This window comes from Orussus abietinus, unplaced genomic scaffold (genome assembly GCF_000612105.2).
Source record: "Orussus abietinus isolate OABI.00-Male unplaced genomic scaffold, Oabi_2.0 scaffold76, whole genome shotgun sequence".
NCBI lineage: Eukaryota > Metazoa > Arthropoda > Insecta > Hymenoptera > Orussidae > Orussus > Orussus abietinus.
In genome coordinates, this window is record NW_019394271.1 from 327,332 (window position 1) to 347,557 (window position 20,226).

General features: G+C 35.4%; 5 protein-coding genes across 9 annotated transcripts; 2 read left to right on the forward strand and 3 right to left on the reverse strand.

The window, feature by feature from the left end:
- Positions 1–338: 338 nt before the first annotated feature.
- On the reverse strand, positions 339–2,076 carry LOC105699954 (glutaredoxin-3). The gene is made up of 2 exons (XM_012425416.1): positions 1,882–2,076; positions 339–1,609 (listed from the first exon to the last, which is right to left on the reverse strand). The coding sequence occupies exons 1-2, from the start codon at positions 1,929–1,931 to the stop codon at positions 973–975; spliced, it is 687 nt and encodes a 228-aa protein (XP_012280839.1). The 5' UTR covers positions 1,932–2,076; the 3' UTR covers positions 339–972.
- A 1,068-nt stretch (positions 2,077–3,144) lies between these two features.
- Positions 3,145–4,098, reverse strand: LOC105699950. Its single transcript, XM_012425405.1, has 3 exons — positions 3,976–4,098; positions 3,476–3,587; positions 3,145–3,293 (listed from the first exon to the last, which is right to left on the reverse strand). The coding sequence occupies exons 1-3, from the start codon at positions 4,096–4,098 to the stop codon at positions 3,145–3,147; spliced, it is 384 nt and encodes a 127-aa protein (XP_012280828.1).
- An 876-nt stretch (positions 4,099–4,974) lies between these two features.
- Positions 4,975–7,177, forward strand: LOC105699956 (zinc finger CCHC domain-containing protein 4). Its single transcript, XM_012425419.1, has 4 exons — positions 4,975–5,157; positions 5,385–5,929; positions 6,043–6,739; positions 6,808–7,177. Exons 1-4 carry the CDS (start codon positions 5,091–5,093, stop codon positions 7,110–7,112), a joined length of 1,614 nt encoding a protein of 537 aa, XP_012280842.1. The 5' UTR covers positions 4,975–5,090; the 3' UTR covers positions 7,113–7,177.
- Positions 7,178–7,525: 348 nt separating this feature from the next.
- On the forward strand, positions 7,526–13,809 carry LOC105700051 (B-cell linker protein). Of its 5 annotated transcripts, none has more exons than XM_012425605.2 (9): positions 7,633–7,857; positions 9,114–9,176; positions 9,251–9,309; positions 9,399–9,994; positions 10,088–10,185; positions 10,291–10,423; positions 10,591–10,764; positions 11,046–11,184; positions 11,373–13,809. In XM_012425605.2, exons 1-9 carry the CDS (start codon positions 7,774–7,776, stop codon positions 11,518–11,520), a joined length of 1,494 nt encoding a protein of 497 aa, XP_012281028.1. In that variant the 5' UTR covers positions 7,633–7,773; the 3' UTR covers positions 11,521–13,809. The 5 variants fall into 5 exon arrangements, with proteins under 5 accessions (XP_012281025.1, XP_012281028.1, XP_012281029.1 ...); XM_012425606.2 differs by having other exon boundaries at positions 9,399–9,661; XM_023434844.1 differs by adding an exon at positions 8,227–8,370 and having other exon boundaries at positions 7,735–8,091; positions 9,399–10,185.
- Positions 13,810–14,316: 507 nt separating this feature from the next.
- Positions 14,317–19,268, reverse strand: LOC105699959. Its single transcript, XM_023434843.1, has 13 exons — positions 19,107–19,268; positions 18,713–18,936; positions 18,423–18,555; positions 18,158–18,309; positions 17,833–18,017; positions 17,321–17,512; positions 17,050–17,189; positions 16,229–16,513; positions 15,430–15,546; positions 15,171–15,324; positions 14,982–15,099; positions 14,555–14,739; positions 14,317–14,456 (listed from the first exon to the last, which is right to left on the reverse strand). The coding sequence occupies exons 1-13, from the start codon at positions 19,266–19,268 to the stop codon at positions 14,317–14,319; spliced, it is 2,187 nt and encodes a 728-aa protein (XP_023290611.1).
- Between the last annotated feature and the right edge of the window lie 958 nt (positions 19,269–20,226).

A 20,226-nucleotide genomic window follows, 5' to 3' on the forward strand; every position in this document is an offset into this window, starting at 1 on the left:
CCGTCAACTGCCGCATGGTATTACCATCACGAATACGTGAGCCGCCAACGGCGACTGGTAGATGGTACCGCCATCGCGAGTGCGCGAGCTCCCATCAGAAATTCGTTGCGTCGCCCTTGGGGGCAAAAAACGGTGAAAGCTAACGTACGAAACCAGAGGGCAGCACAGGATGCGATCGCCCGATCCTGCCCGTAAGCAATCTCCCAACTCATCTCTAGTTCCAATCGTCCAACGTTTTGGCATTTATTTACGTTCATTGTTCGTAGAAAGAATGCGACAAACGGACTTGCGAAGTCAGAGTCAGAACGGACTTGAGAACTTGTAGTCATCCTGAGAAATATTTTTCATGACTCACTTTATTATGTAACATTGATCTTTTGTCAAAATACCTGATACAAATTCTTAAAATCACACATTAATTAAATTAAGATTCTAAGTTTTCAATTTATTTTACTGGTTAAATCTTATATTAAAGATTTGAGTTGATAAAGAAATTTAAACAAATTAAAAATTGATCATAATTGATACTATTGATAACAAGTATCGGAATTTATACAGATGAGTCAAATGAAATCAATAAATATACTTTAAAGACATTAATGAATTGATGGCTATATTACTTACATAAACAAATAATCCAATAGAATTATTGTAGTGCACTTATGTAATTTAAATTGTGTATTTCATTACAGCAGCATCGTATTGTTTATTTGTTTTAATTTCTTAATAAACAATTAATCATGCTTTTCTTGACAAAATAAAGAGAGCCTGTATATTTTACTGCAAGGCTGCAATACATGTAAGGCATTGAATAGATTGTTTTACAAAAACTGAAGTTTTTAAACAATTGCTATTGCCAAATACGATACCTTATGTGATAAATCTACGGTAACAAAAATTATTTCCAAAAACTACCCCCATGTAGCAATGTTTACGTTATTGGATTAATGTTCCAGCATTTGATTATTCAATTCACGCCTCTTTGACACCCACTTTTTTAGGAAGCATTTTATCTAATTCACCACTTTCGCTCATTTCCTTTACAATATCCAAACCCCCTAGGAGCTCTCCATTCACATATAATTGTGGATAGGTAGGCCATTCACTAAATTTCTTTAATCCTTCTCTAACTTCGTTATCGAGTAATATATCAAAAGTTTGATAATCTGTATTATAGCTATCTAGAAGGGATATTATTGTTCTGGAAAAGCCACAACGTGGAGTGGTCGGAGTTCCCTTCATAAATAACATGCAAGGAGCTTGATTAATGAGCTTCTTTAACCTAGTTTCAAGATCTTCCTTTGATGTATCGCTTGGTCGAACTGGTAGGGTATCTTTTGTAGAGAACTGTTTTACTTTTTTGGTCAAAACTGCTGGGTTGGCTCCATCGACACGGTCCACCACTGTACCATTTTTAAGAATCAATACAGTTGGTACAGCGGTCACCTTAAGTTTTAAAGAAATTTCTGGTACATCCTCTGCTAGAACTTTGGCGAATCGAACGCTTTCGTAATCCTTTGAATTAGCCATTTCATCGATAACATCGTTCATTTGGGCACACTGTGCTGCCCACTCAGCAAAGAAGTGTAGGACAATGATGTCTTTGAATCTTAAACAAATAATCATTCGATGTTTTAGTACAAGATATCAAGACAATGCAATGAAACCAATGTAATCGATCCATAATGGTTAAGCTTATTCAAAAAACAATTGATGATACATTTTTCCGGTAATTATGGATATATTTATTCAAAATTGCACTGTACCAAATACGATCCCATTTCCTGTAATTTCATTCACGTAACATCACTTTGCGGTAGTCTTATCGAAGTTTTGTAATTCCGGGGAAAAGTAATGATTATTAATTGGAAAGTAACTTACTTGAGGTATTCCTCGTAATCTTTCGAGGACTTTAAATTTACAACGACCATTTTATATTCGCGCCTTTGCTTTTGGATAAATTTGCCCTTCAATAATACTCCAAATCTACTAATTCCGGTGAGTATAAACGAAATGAAGCAAGAGACTGCGAAGATGTGCGAAGAACTGCGAGGCCTAAAAAAATGAATCAGTCTTTCTCTTTTTAAACCGTGAAGTAACTCGTTGTCTAGAAAAGAGAATTAAACAGGTTTTATGACGTCGACATAAAATAGCGTTTATACCACGTTTAACACAAGGGATCAATTTTGTATGCAGAGATGAGCGGAGAGATGTTTCTCGCCATTGTTTGAAGGTGAGGCAAGGCCCACTGGCGCCCTCTACGCCCTTAACATCCTGTAAAAATTAGAACTGCTTTGAAAGGTACAAAATCTTCGTGATCAGTAAAACGGTGTATACGTGTGTGCCGCGCTGTAATCTCCACCATCCACGCATAACAATTTTATTTGGAATTCGTAGTCTTCTTTTCCAACTTATATTGACCCTCATACTGAAAACAAAAAGGCGATAACTTGATCCTGTAGTACTGTGCTGGATTTGAAATCTGTGAACTCGTTTTTCTTTACCGACAGAGATAATTTCGCTCCCTCGAAAGCAATTCCACGGCGCTATTGTGCTGTGCTTCATTTTCGACAACGGCGTGAAACATCTCCCAGCTCATCTGTTATTATGGAATTGAAAATTGGGTGACTGTTAATTATATCTCAGCTATAGTTCTCGTAAGAAAAACTCAATAAAAATCACCCGAGCAGCCATTCGCGAGTTGATGGTTCTCTTGCATTTTCATGTAAGTTGAACCACCAATTCCCCAGGTCCACCACGAGGAAGTCGCTGCTAGTGTGGCCCGCCTAAGAGCACTAAATCGTCTACCTAGGTACCCATCGTGTCACCTCTCCGTCACGAGACTTAAAGGTGTCTCGATGGGATTTCGCCCATTTTTTTTCCTTCGGGGAGAATTGATCTCAAAACTAACTTAAGTACCTAATTTTACAATAACTTAACCGACGCAAGAGGTCACTTTTGCCAGGAGCAAGAAAAAATGTGCGCAGTTAAAGCGGTTACTTTGAACAATGGATGCATTTACGCTTCGCAGAGGAAATTATATTATGCAGCAGATAATAAATACATCGTCTTACTAAATAAAGCTATATATCTTCATTTCATCAATAGTGAACAATTAGGCTTCATACGAGGTCAATCGCGGTTTTATATTAAGATGTTCGGCGATGGAATACTTGTGTCGTTAATGAACTTCGATTTACATCTCCGGCGTTTGAAAAGCTCAGTTAACTTCATTTTCTTCCTTTGATTATTGCCATTGTCGTTTAGAAACTCTTTGTTCTCCCAGCAGGCTTCTAGAAGAAGAATAATAGTTAAAAATTAATTTCTATACATGATAAAAATTGTATTGATGATTCGCGTATTACGAAATTCATCTCAATGTACTTCCGTTGCACAGAACAGTACATCGCTCAAAAAAACGCGTAAACCATGCTTTTGTTATATAAAATATCGCGTGCACTGTTTTTATAAATACCTGTTGCAGATTTAGTAGTGTCTGCAGAACGAGCGTAAGAATCAATAAACTGATCGTTATAAACATGCAGACTAGGATATCGTGATTGATCATAAAGTCCAGCCAAGGGAAACTGTAAAAGATCGATTCTTATTATACTCAAATCACGAATACCATTTCTTCTTAAATTATATAGAAGTTCTATAAGTTTTGTTATGTTTTCTTTCGTGGTATATGGTCTAGTGATCAAATTATTACAATAATCATTTTATAAATTAATAATCTGAGCCTGCCTTCATAAAATCGCGGTTTAAGTCTAGATTGAAAAATCATTTATACTAGTTCATTGATTTCTGCTCACTTTTTGTGGGCGTTACGGTATGTACATAATCCTGTTCAAGTTTTTATCGTGTTTCAAATAAAATAAATAATTAACATTTTCATTTTGATCTTGAAAAGAAGAGAAATTACTGGACCATTTAAATTTAATTCCTTATATGCAATATTGATCATTTGCTTACTTTTTCAATTGTAGTTTCCGGGGATTCACTATGATGGCTCCTTTTGCCGCCTCTTGGACAATTAGTTATAAGGCAACAATAACCGGCCGATATTAAAACGTAAAGCGCAAGTAATTCTTTCATTGTTAGAACTTGATCATAAATATTGCTAATCCAGCTGTTCGCACGAGGCGAAAAGGACGTGGTAACGTCTCGAAGAATTTCGAAAAACTGGCGAACTGAATCGGAAATGCCGCCAATTTATACTGCAGAGCTTCGGCTGCTTACAATCGTCTTCACGTCACTCTGTATTTGCAAAAGCTTTTCTACAATGGGTCACTCTAAGGATTATGGAAATTATAATCCGTTCATGTGCCCAACAAAGGAGTTATCCTTTTTATTATTTTATTTAGGAATGCATTATCTCTCCTGTACTTATAGGAAATAACATAAGCCCTATGCGGCTTCACAGATGTATAGTGATTTTGATTAAGTGAATTTATAATCGATATACTTTGATAGGATTATATACTCAACATCTCTCATGGATCAATGTTCAACTTAAAAACAGAAAATACATTCAAATTCGCAACAATAATAACGCATTATTATTTATTAATCAGTGTCATAGATAATATCTTAATCATTATGACATTGGCTGCTGTTGTTACAGTGTCATCACGTATATTTATTTTAGTATGATTAATAATAGGTACAAATTCACACTTCCTTCTTCTTCGTGACATATTGTATTGTGAGACAAAGACGTATATTTTTGTTTATTGATAAAGGGGGACATGGGAAGGAAAAAATACAAGAAAAAACATTAGTCGATGAGTCTCTCTTAATGAGTAATAAAGAGAAATATAGTTGCATTGGTGGCGCCATCTAGACGCGAGTTTGGCAATCTTAGACAATTTCAAGTATAATACGTGTTACTTCAATTTGGACTATTTTAATTGCATTCTACAGTCGTTTGAATTCATTGTTTGTGCTCATTTAACTTCACGCTCTTTTCTACTGTTGATACAACAGTGCACAAAAGTATTTTCCGACCATGTGGTAGATTTGTCAACAATGATGTACCCTATGTGGTTTTTCTGAGTTCGTTGTTTATAAGAAAAAAATTATAAAACATGCCAGAAGATACTAGTTTAATTTGTATCTCGGAAGGTCTTGACAGTCACCCGAAATGTCCTCATGGTACGTTTCAAAATGATGTGTTAGATGTCTTTTAAGAAGATTTTTTTATAACTTATTCAAAATGGTTATTGGATAGTTGAATAAGATATTGGAATATGTTTTATTATTTAAAAAATAAAATTTCATTATATGTATGTAATAGGTTTAGAATAGTGATGCATAAATTTGAATATGTTTAAATTGATCTTTAGATTGTAAATATGGTACATCATAATTTTTCCTCTTAGGTCCAACACTGCTATTTGAGAGAACATGTATGAATGATACGGAAAAATTTTATGCCTGTTCCGCATACCGTAATCGAAAGCAGTGTCCTTTTTATTTCAAATATGATTCGAAGCCAACGAAACAGCATCTGCGTACATGGGAAAAAATTAAAAAGAAGGTCTTACCTTGCTACTATCATCAAAAGCTATATAGTAATTTTAATGAGCTATTGTTGAAGAGACCTGCAGAAAGGACATATTGTCATAAGTGTGAAAAGTTCATTTTCATTTCTGAAGAAGAAAGACACAAAGATCATGAAAAGAGCACAAATTTAACGGATTATTTAATGCATCATCCTACGGAGATCTTAAGACCGCTTGAAGATACCAAGAAAGAAGCTCAATATTTGTTCTCTAAGAAGACGGTGGAAAATGTTGCCAATATACTCTTAAAGTTAGGAGCAAAACATGTCTTATGCATAGGAACCCCCAGAGTACACGAATACATTTCTGAGAATCTACAAAATGAAATGTCTAGTCTTCTTTTGGATATAGATGGCAGATTTGTATGTATTTTTATAAACATTCAATGAACATATTTTTGTAACACAGCTGTTTTTAAGACACATAGTGCTTTCGTGCTCAACATTCTTCTTAATATTAAATCATTTCATTTCAGCATAACTTTTTTGGTCCACTGAACTACTGCTGGTACAATTTATTTAATCATCATTTCTTCCGTGAAGAAGCTGAAATCGTATTTCAGGATTTTTTAACACAAAGTAATGGTGATAATATGTTCCTACTTTGTGATCCACCATTCGGTGGTCGAGTGGAGCCAATATCCCAAACTATAAGGACTATTTCCAACTTACATAAGCAATGGAACAATATTTGTAATCCAAATAAGCAACTGCACATTATGTTCTTCTTTCCATATTTTATGGAGCCCATAATGCAAATGAAATCAAATTCTCCAGGAATATCGGGAGGTTTAAAGGAATTAAAAATGACTGATTATAAAGTGCACTACGATAATCATTCATTATTCACAAAGAAAAGAACGAAAATGCAAGGTACGCCAGTTAGAATTTTTACAAATATATCTTTAAATTCCTTTGAACTGCCATCATCCGATGGATATAAATACTGTAAAAGGTGTCAAAAATGGCGGGCTCCTGAGAATAAGCATTGCAAGAAATGCAAGCAGTGTACCACGAAAAATGGAAAAACGTATAAGCACTGCAACATATGTGAGCGTTGCGTTAAGCCCAACTGGCTACATTGCAAGAAGTGCAATAGATGCGCGTTAGAAAAACATGCATGTGGTGAATTTTCAAAGTTCACAGGCCGATGCAATAAATGCAATCTGTTAGGTAATAGTGAGAAAGATTGTTTCGTTGTATTATTTATTTTTAAGATTTCATTGTAATTTTAATTTCAGGTCATGGTGTAAGAAATTGCACCAATAAAGATGAAGAAATGTCAAATTCAATAGAGAAGAAGCAAACAAAGAAACGTAACATCAATGGTGTCGATGCATCAAAGTCAGCTAAAAGAAGAAAAGTCAGTTTAAATAGAAAGGATACATCGGAAGATACTCCCATTGTTTCAAATCGCATTTCAAAGTGTACCACTTCAAACATTGTGCAATCGCTTGCATTTAAGAGGAGAGAGAAGAGATTTTCACATTTGACTACTGGAAAATTGATTAAAAAAAAGAAGAGTGTATCTTCTTTGAAAAAATAAATAGTTGATTGGCTATTAGGTATGGTTCATTATATTAAAATAATATAAGAAGAAAAATCAATTGAAACCGCATACATTAAACCATCTTACAATTCATACTCTTTGCAGTAACCTTTAATTACATCAAACTGAAAATAACAAATAGGCGATTAACAATTACCACTAAACAATCCTTAAAATCCAACATAGACTTTTATTATTCTTATATACGAACTATTTATTCACATCTTATGTATCCTTGTCATAAATACGCGCTTTCGGAACTCCGTCGGTACGGACTTCCTCGAGTTCATTTTTATTTTTTCTCTTTCCACGTCTTTTTAGACGGAACTTCTTTCCAAGATACTCTTGATTAGATTATCGAAATTCCCTGAGATTCCCTTAAAAAAGATCGCACATCTTATGAATATAGGGCATCGTTGTAACGCGATATCGCGAGGATATCGCGCGACTCTACTACCATGGTCTACTACGTTCTCCCTCTATCTTTTCGTCAGTTTCCTTTTCGACGTTTGCCGGTCGCTACGGATATGATTCATACTTGATTCACACGACTTCGAAGACTCGTCCCGTATGGTGGGTCTATGCGTGGCCGACTCGCGCGAGTCGCACACCAGTAGCCGAATACTCGAGCAGTTTTTTGCCGGGCGCGAGACTTGCGATGCCGAGGTCACCGACACGAGTCGACGCGCTCGAGGAGATCTCCGGCTGGGACACCGAACAGGTGCTCTTTCTCCTCGAAAAGGCGAGTTCCTTCTAACTTACTTACAGATCCTTGCCCTCGTAGGCCTTTATCAGCCACAGCCAGCGCCTATCAGCCAGCCTATCTATTTTCAACGTGGCGTTATCGACGCCCGCTTTGCGCCCTTATTGGACATGACACATGACACTTGTTTCATGTCAAAACAGCTTATTAAATGGTTCCAAAAGACCACGCTTATGGATTGTTAATGTGGAATGATTTTCTCCAGTATTTAAGGTTTTTAATGCAGAACCGCTTTCTGTTTTTGTGAATGCTGAGTTTAAAAGGAATTAACATAAAAATTGACTGCTATATCGGTATTTCGAGCTTGATTAATGTGACGGCTCTAATAAGAGATTGATAACGTTATAGATAGAAGATGGCCAATTTGGAAATATATTTTATGGATTAAGAAAGAAGATCAGAATGCAGAAGAGGAAGCTTGCGTATTTGTATTAAGTTTCTTGGAATTGTGCGAGAGGTTTGAAGTAACTGGATATGGGAGTGATGTTTGAGGTTAGGGTGTTAGTGCTGACAGATCAATGACTTTAGTTAAGATTGATGAAAGTTGTTAAGATGCTTGAAATCATTATGCTTATATATTATTTTATATTGAGTTATGTATTTAAATGTATTGTATCTATTGTATGAGTAGGTGAAAATGGGATCTGTGAATTATTGTGCTTTTATTTATGACAAATTTATTGTATGATGATGAATAATAAAGTATCGATGCATGTCTCCGTTATTAATGCATTAAGAAAAATACACAGCTTACGATGCTTTGCTTAATTCTTTGATGTGTTATGGCAAATAATTGAAACATGGGCTAAAAATATATGGGATATCCACAGGATGCGAGTTACGGAGATACAGTGGTTTTGATGAGATTGTTTTCCTCGCACACTCTGTTTATGTTTCCTGGTTGTATATCTGGACACCCATTCTACTTCTTTCATTTAAAATTTCTTTAACAATATTTTTTAAATTTCAGGAATTTCATGATAAATTTGTCAGGTAGTAAAGAAAAAGTATATTTTTATATTATTAGGGAGAAATTGTTTATTTTCCTTGTTAGATTAATGTTGTTGCTAAAACTATGTAGGTAGGGAAAAAGACATTGTTTTTCTCTGAAAAAATAAAATTTCGAGGATCACACAATCTTTGTTTTTGCTGAAACAAATATTTTGGTTTGGTGTTAATGTAATGATGCTCTTTTATTAAGATATTTCATTGATTAATGTATTTTTGCATTGCAGAATGGACTGCAAGAATGCTGCAAAGCTGTCACTAAACGTCAAGTTGATGGGGATGAGTTTTTAGTAAGTAGATCAAGAATATTATGAGCAAGTAAATCAAGAAAATAAGTAATCTTTCGGTTACACTTGACTTATAGCACTTGACTGAAGGAAAATTGTTGTTATGGAAAAGTGATCTGAGTCGACCACAGATATGGTATGTAAAACGTGAAGTAACATTAATCTAGAAAATAAATCATGTGTAATATATATAAAAGTGACGAAAACTTGATTTTTTATTTTTAGGAGTCTCTGGACGTTTGTAGAAGAAGTAAAAAAGTGTCCTGAGAAATATTTGGAAGACAAAACTGATCAACAGATTAATGAAGAATTGAAAAGCGCTATTGCTTCTCCGGGAATGGGGTTGGAAGATAAAAGTAATGAGAACGTTACACAATTTCGTTCCAACTCTATGATTCCTTCAAAGGTGCTTCAAAGAGAGGATCAGGCATTCAAGCAGCATATCGTCAATGAGAAAAACTTAACATGTCCTAATTCTGAAGAAAATTGTATGTATGCTAATTCAGAGTCCAAAGTAGGGGATGAAAACATATATTCTAATGTAGAAGTTGATATTGAATCAAAAAAGTCCAGCATGGAAATGAGAACAAAAAATATGATGATCTTAGCTAAGGAACTTAGGGAACAATTAAATTTAAGAGAAACGGTAAAATTGAAAACTGAAACTGTACTTAAGAAACCTGCATCTCCCCCATTGGAAACCAAACAAAACAACGAACCTTTACAACATTCCGAATTTAATGAGAGGACTCTTCCGAAACCTCCTGCTATAATAAGAAATTTGGACCTTGTTGCTAATTTACCAACTCGGATGGAAGAAAGTGAGGATGATTATGAAAGTTTTGATGAGCAAATCGTTCAGCAGCATCGTCAGGGAAATGTGCTTAAAGATGAGAATAGACACTCTCTTGCAGGTAGTTTCCAAAGTTCTATGGATAGTGTTTATCACCCTCCCAGTACAACGAGTCAAGAGGAAGAAGAATATGAAATATATGAATCTATCACTGAAGTTGTAAGTTTTTAGTTGAATAATTTCAAGATATTTAATACACACGTTGTGCTTTTGACGTGTTGATTGAAATAGATATACACGTTTATATTTATGTATATTTTTTAGGGAGATGATGACGAGTATTATTTAAGGCCAATTTCTCGAGTGAAACCTGTAGATGTTCCCCCACCACTGCCTGATAAGCTACCATCAACTCCATCTCCTGTACCGAGCATCAAAGCCTCCGAGAAGAAAGCAGGTTGGTATTACAATGGTAGAAAGTATATGGTTTACATGGTTACAAGTACATGATTAGTACATGGTTTACAGTAGCAGAAAGTCAGAATTCTTTAGGGCTTTACTTACTACTTACTTTTTATCTGATTATAAATGTTTATGGATATGCAATATGTTATGTACTTTCAGATAGATCAAGGGAAAAGAAATTTGCAACATTGCCAAATTCTGGAGACGAATCTTCGGGGCGATCTGAAAGAGCTAGTAGACCTTTACCTCCTCCTCCTGATAGATTAACTTACTTGGACAAACCGTGGTTTCATAATGTAACCAGAAATCAAGCAGCTGCTCTTATAAAAGGACGTAAGTAATACATTAATATTAATATCTTAAATGTTCCAACATAAATTCACAGGTGTACAAGGAGTTTTCTATAATCATGATGCAGTTTTTGCTTTAACCTGAAACCATAAAACTTTTTGTATAAATGTAAGCGTTACAAAGTGGACATTGAGAACTGGTTTGCAATATGGCTAGTTAAAATTGAAATAGTATATTTGTTTCGATTCAATTTATAGGAATTAAATATATAGTACACGCTGTACCGCAAATTATATACATATATTTCACATTATGTGTTTTAGAAACTTCACGTGGCGTTCCAAGAGATGGGTATTTTTTATTGAGACCTTCCTATTCAAATCCTAGTAATCCTCTGACGCTCGTTGTGTGGTGTAAGGATAGAGTATACAATATTCCAGTCAGAAAAAGAGCCGACAATTGGTAAAGCTTTTTAATATTTCAGTTTTTCCATATACGTTAAAATGAAAAAAAACAATATACTGCAAATATATTGAATTTCATGAGATTAGCAATTGTATTTAATTAAACTAATCAATCTGTCTCTGAAGGATTGCTTTTAGCTATTATGTTAGTATATGCCATTTCTTTTATTTGGTAACTCTTTTTAGGTATGCCCTTGGATCGGAAAAGTCAAAAGAACCAGTATTCGCAAGCGTGGAAGAAATTGTTTCAGTGTACTCGAGGGAAGAGTTATTACTTGATTCGGAAGGAGTACGAACTGAAAGTACAAAACTGACGGAAACTCCTTCGAAATAATCTCTGGACTACTTAGAAGTATTTTCTACACATTCCTTTAAGAGTATGAACCAAGAAAAAACGTAACATAATAGCGGCTGTTACATCCAAAGCGGATTATGATAATTTTATTACATTAGAGTAAATTAAGTATTCTTGTGCGCGCGTTTTCGAATTCTTCTCAGAAATAAAATACTCACGACATGCTTATTGTCGTATGTATTACAATTTTAATAGATCGTCGTCTGAGAAGTATTCAATATTGGCTCGGGCATATACAGAAATAGGGTTTATAGTACGACCGTGGTTTATAGCTTATAATTAATATTGAAGTACTGGATGCCTTAAAGTATGGAATATATTTTTAATGGTTTATCATAGCATGGAAACAGAAATTGGAATGGAGTGTTGAAATGAATACATATTGCAGACCGTTTGGCGACTATCGCACATATAAAATGCAAGAATTGCAGTCATAATAAACGGAATTTGCGTTGTGCTGACAACTCGTTTAATGGTAATTGTGAAAAACCGTTCTGACCGGAATAGTTATCGCATAGCAATAGACTGATGTTTCAAGACGCAATGCGGTAGTAAAATGATAACGTTATTGTTAAAATAAGAAAAGCTCTCGATACATTAATTTGACCATTTTAATAATCCATTAAACAGTTACGATTATTATATCATGTATTAGCAACGCATCATTGAATAATTTGGGAAGTTTTAAGTCCCGGAATTTTATGATATGTCAAGTTTGATATCACATATAGTTAAAATGTTTTACTTGAATAGACATATTTAATTGATGCCATTTATTGATTATATTAATATTCTACATTGATTTATAGCTTGACTTGATTTTTAACATTTGATTTGGTGCAAATTTTTATTGATGTGAAATTTTAGGTCTTTAGATAGACAGATTTATTTAAATATGAAAAATCCGTCCTTAGCCTTTTATTCGGCTACTAATTACAGGCGATCTCGCATAAAATTAGAAGCTTGTCATGATTTTCGAAAAAAATTGGATGAGTTTCCCATATATCACGATATTATGCTCTAACAAATGTCTTTCATAATCTGAGATCTAGTGTTATTTAATTTTATTAAATATACGTATCTAAAATACATATCTTATATCTCTGAAATTGACTTATTATGACATTGTCATTTTTGTTCCATTAAGTTGAAAATTCTTAATTACGGAAATGCAAGTATTTACCACTGTTGAGTATATTTAATAGAACCATAGTGAAAGTGGCTGCATCCACCGAGAATATAAATAACGAATAATTTGATTATGTAACTCCGTATTTTGTATTTATTTTAGAGGATTCTATTTAAGATTTTCATCGGAGTAAAGGATTACTCATGTTTAAGAAAGTTGCAATATTGTATTATTTACAAACAATAATAGTATTTTAAAATGTGCGTTAGTTAGCTTTTGTTAAGTGGTATCGTTGAGTTCAATGGCTTGTACGTTGCAATTGTGCCTTTTTGCTTATCACTCTTGCGCTTATTGTAAGAGTCTAATTAATGCAAGTGATGAAGCTAAAAAGGAAAGATAGAAAGTGGGCGGAGCTATATTTTCCACCGGAGCCACTTTGCTTAGTGCTTAGACATGTTTATAAAATGTTAAGAAATGAGACGAGAACTTATACATGATATGTATTGTATACATAGATGCTGTACTAATGGAACCGTCCAAAACTATTTCATCTCCGAGACCTTTGTAAGAGGTAACAATTGAAGACTGCAGTGGAAAAGCGATTTAAGCCAAAAAAAGTAAACATCGAGATTTTTATAACTAAAAGTATTGAACAAAATAGTACATAATGGCCTTTACATTTACATATCGAAATACGTTAATCGAAATATAAAGGTGTTTTTTAAAATCGTAGTTTGCTACTGGTGGGTTTTCTTAATAGGTAAATTGCGATTATTATAAAATAGCGCAAATCTGATCTAGATTATTCTTCCTCTGCAGTTTTCAATTATTTTCATGCCGTTATTGTCGAACTTCGGAAACTTTTGATTGACTTGGGGAATAATATTCGCGTATGTACATTTCCACGTTTTTCTACCAATTTTTTACCAGAATATAAAATGAGATAGGACGAACGACTAAATTTCTCTTATCTTCAATAAGTGCATCATTAATATCTGTATCAGCAATGAACGACTGTACATAACGTGCTGTCACAAGATTTTCATTTAAGAGACACGATGTAAGTTTACGAATTTTCTAACATGTCATTGTAATTTTATAAAATGCTGAATAGATATTAAATCTATGTTTTTACCGTGCGAGTGGTCATTTAACTATTTACCTGGTATTTCAATAGGAATTACGAGATTGTACAGAGAATGTATTTTATTCAAACTACAAACCGTTCCTCTCATTTTAAAGAAATATACACTTTACAATGTTTCGAGGTATTGTCTAAGCGACGCTAGTTTAAAATGTGCCGCAGCATCTATCTTTACACATAGAACCCACATTCTCTGGCCAATGAAAAAATTCAAAAACGTCGCTGCAAATTTAGCTGTAATATTATTTTTGTACACTCTTAATAAGTACAATTGGTTACCGTTTGTTTAATTTAGTTGTCCCTAAAATGTATGTCTCGTTTACAGCGACCGGAGGTAAAATGAACCGAGGCCGACAGACGTGATAGATTTTGATTGTTCCTGACAAATGATCGTTATCATAATTTATACAAAATTCACGGTATCGAAAATTCAACGTCAAATCGTGTATAATGATAGATCTGTGATAGTGACCGTAGTTTATAAAGAACTAATGTCTTCAATTTATTCTGTACAACAAAAGCTGTATCTGTTTGGTGCTCGAAGCTCCAGCCATTGTTCTTGATTTGGAACGTACATCTCGGCTGGCATTCGTTCCAATCCGATTGATTCCGGCGATCCGTTTTCCCCCGTTTTTTGCACTGCAATGCAGACATTATTTATTATTATTTTAGATCCAGAGAGAGAACTATCGGAAACAAGGAAAAGCCAATGTAGTAGAGATATAATTGACCTGACGTACGTTGTTTGAACATGGAAATGGTTTCTCCAGGATGTCGCAGAAGAAGACGACCTACTCCCTCACATCGTCGCAAAACTTCATTCTTTACGAGGTGATTTCTTATATTCTGCGAGATTATCGAACATTCGGTGACCCAGTTGGTAACAAAGGCGAAGTCAGTTAAAAGTTGAAGAGCTCCCCATTTACTGAAACGTGCATGAATGCATTACCTGCCTCTTAGTACAATAATGTAAATGTACACGTTTGTAGAAATTTGGAAAAAAATATTAACACTGGTTATCGAGAGTTAACATATCGATACGAAGTATTGTTAATATACGGTACTTGAGATGCAGTCAGTGTCATTTATAATCTGCACCTTATGGTTGAAGATAGACATTGGGACCTTACATGTATTTGCTCGGATACTTAGTTTATAATAATTTACCTGAATTTAATCCGGTGTAAATAAATGTAATCGAGCCACGCTTCGCACATGATTTTCAAGATCATGTTAGGAATCTCGTGGTCCTCCATTACCTCTAGAACGGGTAATAAAACATTCTCTGAAATATTACAGTAATTACATCACTTTTTGATGCAGTGGATTATTAAGTGAACTAGTCAATTTGTTTACCGAAAAATGTTTTAACGTAGGGACTGGGAGCGGAAGGTGCGACACTTCTGTTTTTTCTCCAATAAGCTGGCCGGGGAAAACACATATGCAAATTGGCCAGGCTCACCACGCGGCAAATCTTTGCGAGGGTGTCAATGCACATCGATGATGCATTCTAAAAATTAAAATTACGGAGTTAATTGTAATAAATAATATTAGTAACAGGTAATAACTCTTTGTTGAAAACTGTTAACTATAGTTAGTATCACATAATTGTTACCTTCAGCAATGAGACATTCGCATTCACCTCGGATACGATCTTCACTCTCATCTTTGCACAAACGAACACTTGAACGCTCAACGATTCCACTTCTAGAGAATTTGTATGATTAGCGAGCTATAAAAAGAAAGTACATTTTTTATGGCGCTAACGGTTATTAAATAATGTACAATCGGTTATTAAACAACATATACCAAGGAATGTACGGAGGTAAAATATTTGTAACATTAGTACACGGTCTGAAAGTACGATATTTCTTCTTACACAAGCGAAAAGAAGCTGCTACTGTTAAGAGATATTTGTAATTTGATCAGGCCACAAAAGACGCCAACGCGGCACAAACATTGAACATATCTCGTGCTTGACGTTTACAATACTGCGAAATTGTTTAAATTTGTAAATTTTTATAAGTTTCCCGAGTCTTATCGTTCATTCGAGATTAGAAATCCAACAAATACATCACGAAACTCGATAGCGTTTCAGACAAATTCATGGGCCTCGACTGAGCGTCTCTTTACGTGAAACATGGCACTACCGGGGATGCATTTTTATTTAACGATCAGTGTTGCCATTAAAAGATGCCATATACCTTTTAAATAAGCATTTAGGGCTTTATTATTTTTTTCTCTTTCGTTTGGGACCAAAACCACTGTGATCGGTGAAGGCCTTCGCGAGTTATGTCGAGTTTAAATTTCACTAACGTCGGTTTAACTACATTCTGTTATCTCACATTCGTCTCTCTTACGTACGGATTTTATCTACATGCTTTTCTAGATGCTTTACATGGATAAGTACCTGCCTTTAGGTAAGATAACTCCTTGCTACAGTTTACCAGATCGCCATGAACAACCAGGAAGAAGCTGTCGAGGTCCCAGCTGTGCGCGATCGCGGTGGATTCTCTCATCGCCCACAGCCTCATTGTGTGAACCGAGTGGTCCAATCTGTGCAAAACCAAAATTTGTTCCGACAACGGAAGTTCGGCTAAAGGGGCTCCTTGAGTCCATTCTTCACTGATTTCGCCCTCGTTGGCCAAACCGACCAACAGCTGGAAGACTTCGACGAAGGCTCGGCCAGTATCTGTTCCCTAAAATTCGTCTTATTGTCAAGAATTTATAAAAGTACCTCAATAGAGTTTCAAAATAAGGACGAATTTATTCGCCAATCTGTTCAATTCATACTGTTTTTGATGATGACCATGAACACCATTTTTAGAGTGAAACTTCTTATCTCAGAAAAGTGATAGGATTTTTTTTCATAAAGTAAATTACTATTTAAATTCATCTTTGTATGTCGGTATCGGTGCAATTTATGTAAACGTTTTCGTTATTGTTATTTAATTTTAATTTGTTTTCTAAGAAGTCCATCGGCGACTGTGCCTCTGGCTTGGCGAAGTTGACGTTAAAATCACCGCTCGTTATCATCCCAATTATTTTTTTTACCGTTAATTATTATTTACAATTCATCTCTGGGTGTTAGTATTGACACAATTTTTGACATTTAAAGTGGAATAAAAATAATGATGCCTGAAAAGTGTGAAGTGAATCGTCCTTATTTTGAGGGTCCACCTGCTGATGTTGGTGTACTAAAATATAAAGCGTGCAACGAGATCGACGAAATTACCTCAATGGATGATCTCTTTGATTGACACTCGAAAGCGGATGTGTAAGCCGTTCTGAAGAGTCGATCCCAAACCGTGACGGTAATGTGAACCGCCAAAGTTTCGCGCAAATTTTGTAGGATGGACCTTACATTCGATGGGACTGAAATTAAATTGATAAAATGACTCATTATAGATACGTGCCGGATCAAGCGAATCTCCTAAACTTTGCTTATCAATTTCAGAGACCTACGTATAAGGGGATGGCTTACTTCTGTAACCGGATGTACGTACCATCGGCTCTTTGAGTGAACCTATGAAGCCAGTCGTTAAGATGCTCGACTTCGTACCTATGTCGAGCCGTAAAAGGCCCCGCAGACCACCAAAGAATAATGTGATCCAATATGGTGGAAACTGCGACCCAAGCCACTTCCTGATAATAATTGATAACTCTCTTCAAGGCGGTTCGCCTCACTCGAGTCTCGTCTAAAAAATCGAAAATACTCCTCGCTACATAAATATACGATAACAATTTTCTCTAATGGTCAATCAAAGTGCTCGACTGTTAATTTTCCTCTTGAAAATGTAATCACTTGATATCCTCTCCTTAATAAAGTATATAAAGCATATTTTACAGAGGAACAAAATTCAACTTCCTCCAATGTAAATTAAAATCCTCCATCGAATGTTCATCTCTCTGATAAAAATATGATATCTTATATAGCTGATCGTTACATAAAAAAAAAAACAACAGAAAATGTGAAGTATTTTTTATAGAAACGAAAAGAAGAGGAGCGAGATTCAACCTTCTTCCGTTTTGAGGGCCTCTGGACCAAGAAGTCGAGGCGAGATGTCCTTTGCGATATTCAGCAGGATATTAACTTCCTCGTTTTGCGTATTAACGAGTGCTCGAATACTTTCTATGTTCGAGTCCTCGAGTTCTGGGGCAGAATTGCTCGTTGTGGGTGGAGTTATATTCTTCGTCAGGGCTCTGACGATTCCACGGATATCCATTGAAGCATGCGTACATTCCAGATCGTTAGATGTCGGATTTGTTATTCCGCTCTGTCGTGTATATAAATCTTCACAGGTTACAAGGGAAATCAGTGTATTATTGACATAAATGTTCACCGATATATCTCGACGCTGGAATTCTCGGAAATTTCAACGTCCCCAGATTCTGGCGAAGTGACTTCTTTCTTCCGTTTGCTCGGCTTATAGTTCGCCATTAAGCTGACTAGAAGTTCCTGGCAGTACTTTTCGGATTTGTTTTTCGCGAGTATCTGTCAATGATAAATACCACCGCCATTAACCTTATGCTATTAATATTTATGTCATTTCGTGGGTTTATAAGCTGATGTTTACGGTAGTAAGTACATTAACAAAGTTGATTCACCTGTAATAAATGAGTGAACGACATTTTTTTAAGTGGTTCCAACATTCGAGGGCAGTCGTTGTGAAATCTGTTTATTGACGAAATAAATACGTCGTGTTTTAAGTCCAGCATTCCGTTGTATGCATTTACGAGTCTGAAAGTAATATAGATATATTGTTAAATGTCATGGAATAAGTTTTACTACATTTCAAAATCCCCCCGCAGAGGAATAAGTAAATACCGTGTTATCATTAATTGATATTCTCATAACACGTTGATGTTGAAATTCAATGAAATTAAGTAATGCATACCGAAAAAACGACTGTAAACATTCTTCGTCAGTGTACTCGATTGTGTGGCAGATTAAGCTGTGCATCAATTTCGCTGTAACGTTGATCTTTTTTTTCAGCGACATTGTTACATGATGTACCCTGTACTTGTATATTACGTGAGAAGGAATCGTGACTTCCTGTATGATTTTATAAAGATCCAGGATGGTTTCCAGTTTTTTCAGCAATTTACATAACTCTTGGGTCTATAAGTGAAAATATAAAGAAGAAAAATGAATAGTAACGTTTACTGCCATTGTGATCCCCGTATGTTTCTTTTTTTCTTCATTATTTATTTTCAGGAGGCCCTGCTTTTATTTGTATAAAAGAATAATCGGTATAGCAGTATAGTGAATAAACGACGTAGATACCCTACCTTTTTATCGCTGGTCGAGAGATCATTTATAATCAAAGTGGTACTTCCAAGGAAATCCGAAATCTCATTGTTCAAAGTATGGGAATCCTCGAACCATTTTTCCAGAGCTTCATTTTGGAGAGGCAGCCACTTGCCGATGTTTATCCTATAGTTGTTGTCCATATTTACACCGATGCACCTGTGAAAATGTATTGTCTGAATCCATGAATAAGCAAAGAAGTAAAACTATGCAGGATTATCTAATATTTTGGACAATTTTATATATCGTTAATGTATTTCTTTGCTTCACATTATAAGCACTTCGTAGACAGTAAATTTCACTCCGTTTTCCACAATATATCTTAAAAATCCTAAAATACTTACCTTTCGTCTTTTGTTAGCAGGAAGTCCTTATCACCGATATCCAAATTCGGTCCGTAGGAAACTCATGGAGAAAATCACCTTCGATCGTTACACCGAAAGAAATTTCCGGAGCTCGTATCGACGGCATTACAACAATACAGAATAGAGAATAGAGAATCTATGAAAATCACAGTGTAAACATTCCTTTGGGCAGGAAACAAATGACGTTGAGTCGTCGTTGTCAATTTGAGGTTCTTTTCAACACAGGACTAATCGCCATGAGCACTGTGTGTCGACTCCACCACTCATCGAGAGGGATTTCATTCTTGTTTGTTGCAACTTTTACTGCCTAATTCCTAATATTGTTCGCCCTAACGGAAGACTCCGCTTGGAGCAAAGGAGGGTCTACGTAAATATTTGTAAACGCGCGTTCTCCGTTGCCTAGGAAACAAATTGACGTGCGTCGTTACTCCTTCGCGATATCGACGCCACGGCCGACGAAATATGGAAATGAGCTTCCAATTCAGCGTTGCCTCAAGTTTTCTTGTAATCATTGATCGGAAGTGTCTACGAGGGGGATGCTTGTAGTTTAAAAAAAATCAGGGTGCTTGGTTATCAGGTAGAATTATTTGTTAAATAAAAGATAAAGAATGGTATTGTTGGGTCAAGGCCGGACCGCAGTCAGGTTCGCCAAAATGGCGCACGCACTGCGGATGTTACGGTGAATCAAGGTCCCATGAATTTGAAAAATATTTCTGGAAACTGTTTTCAGATGTCC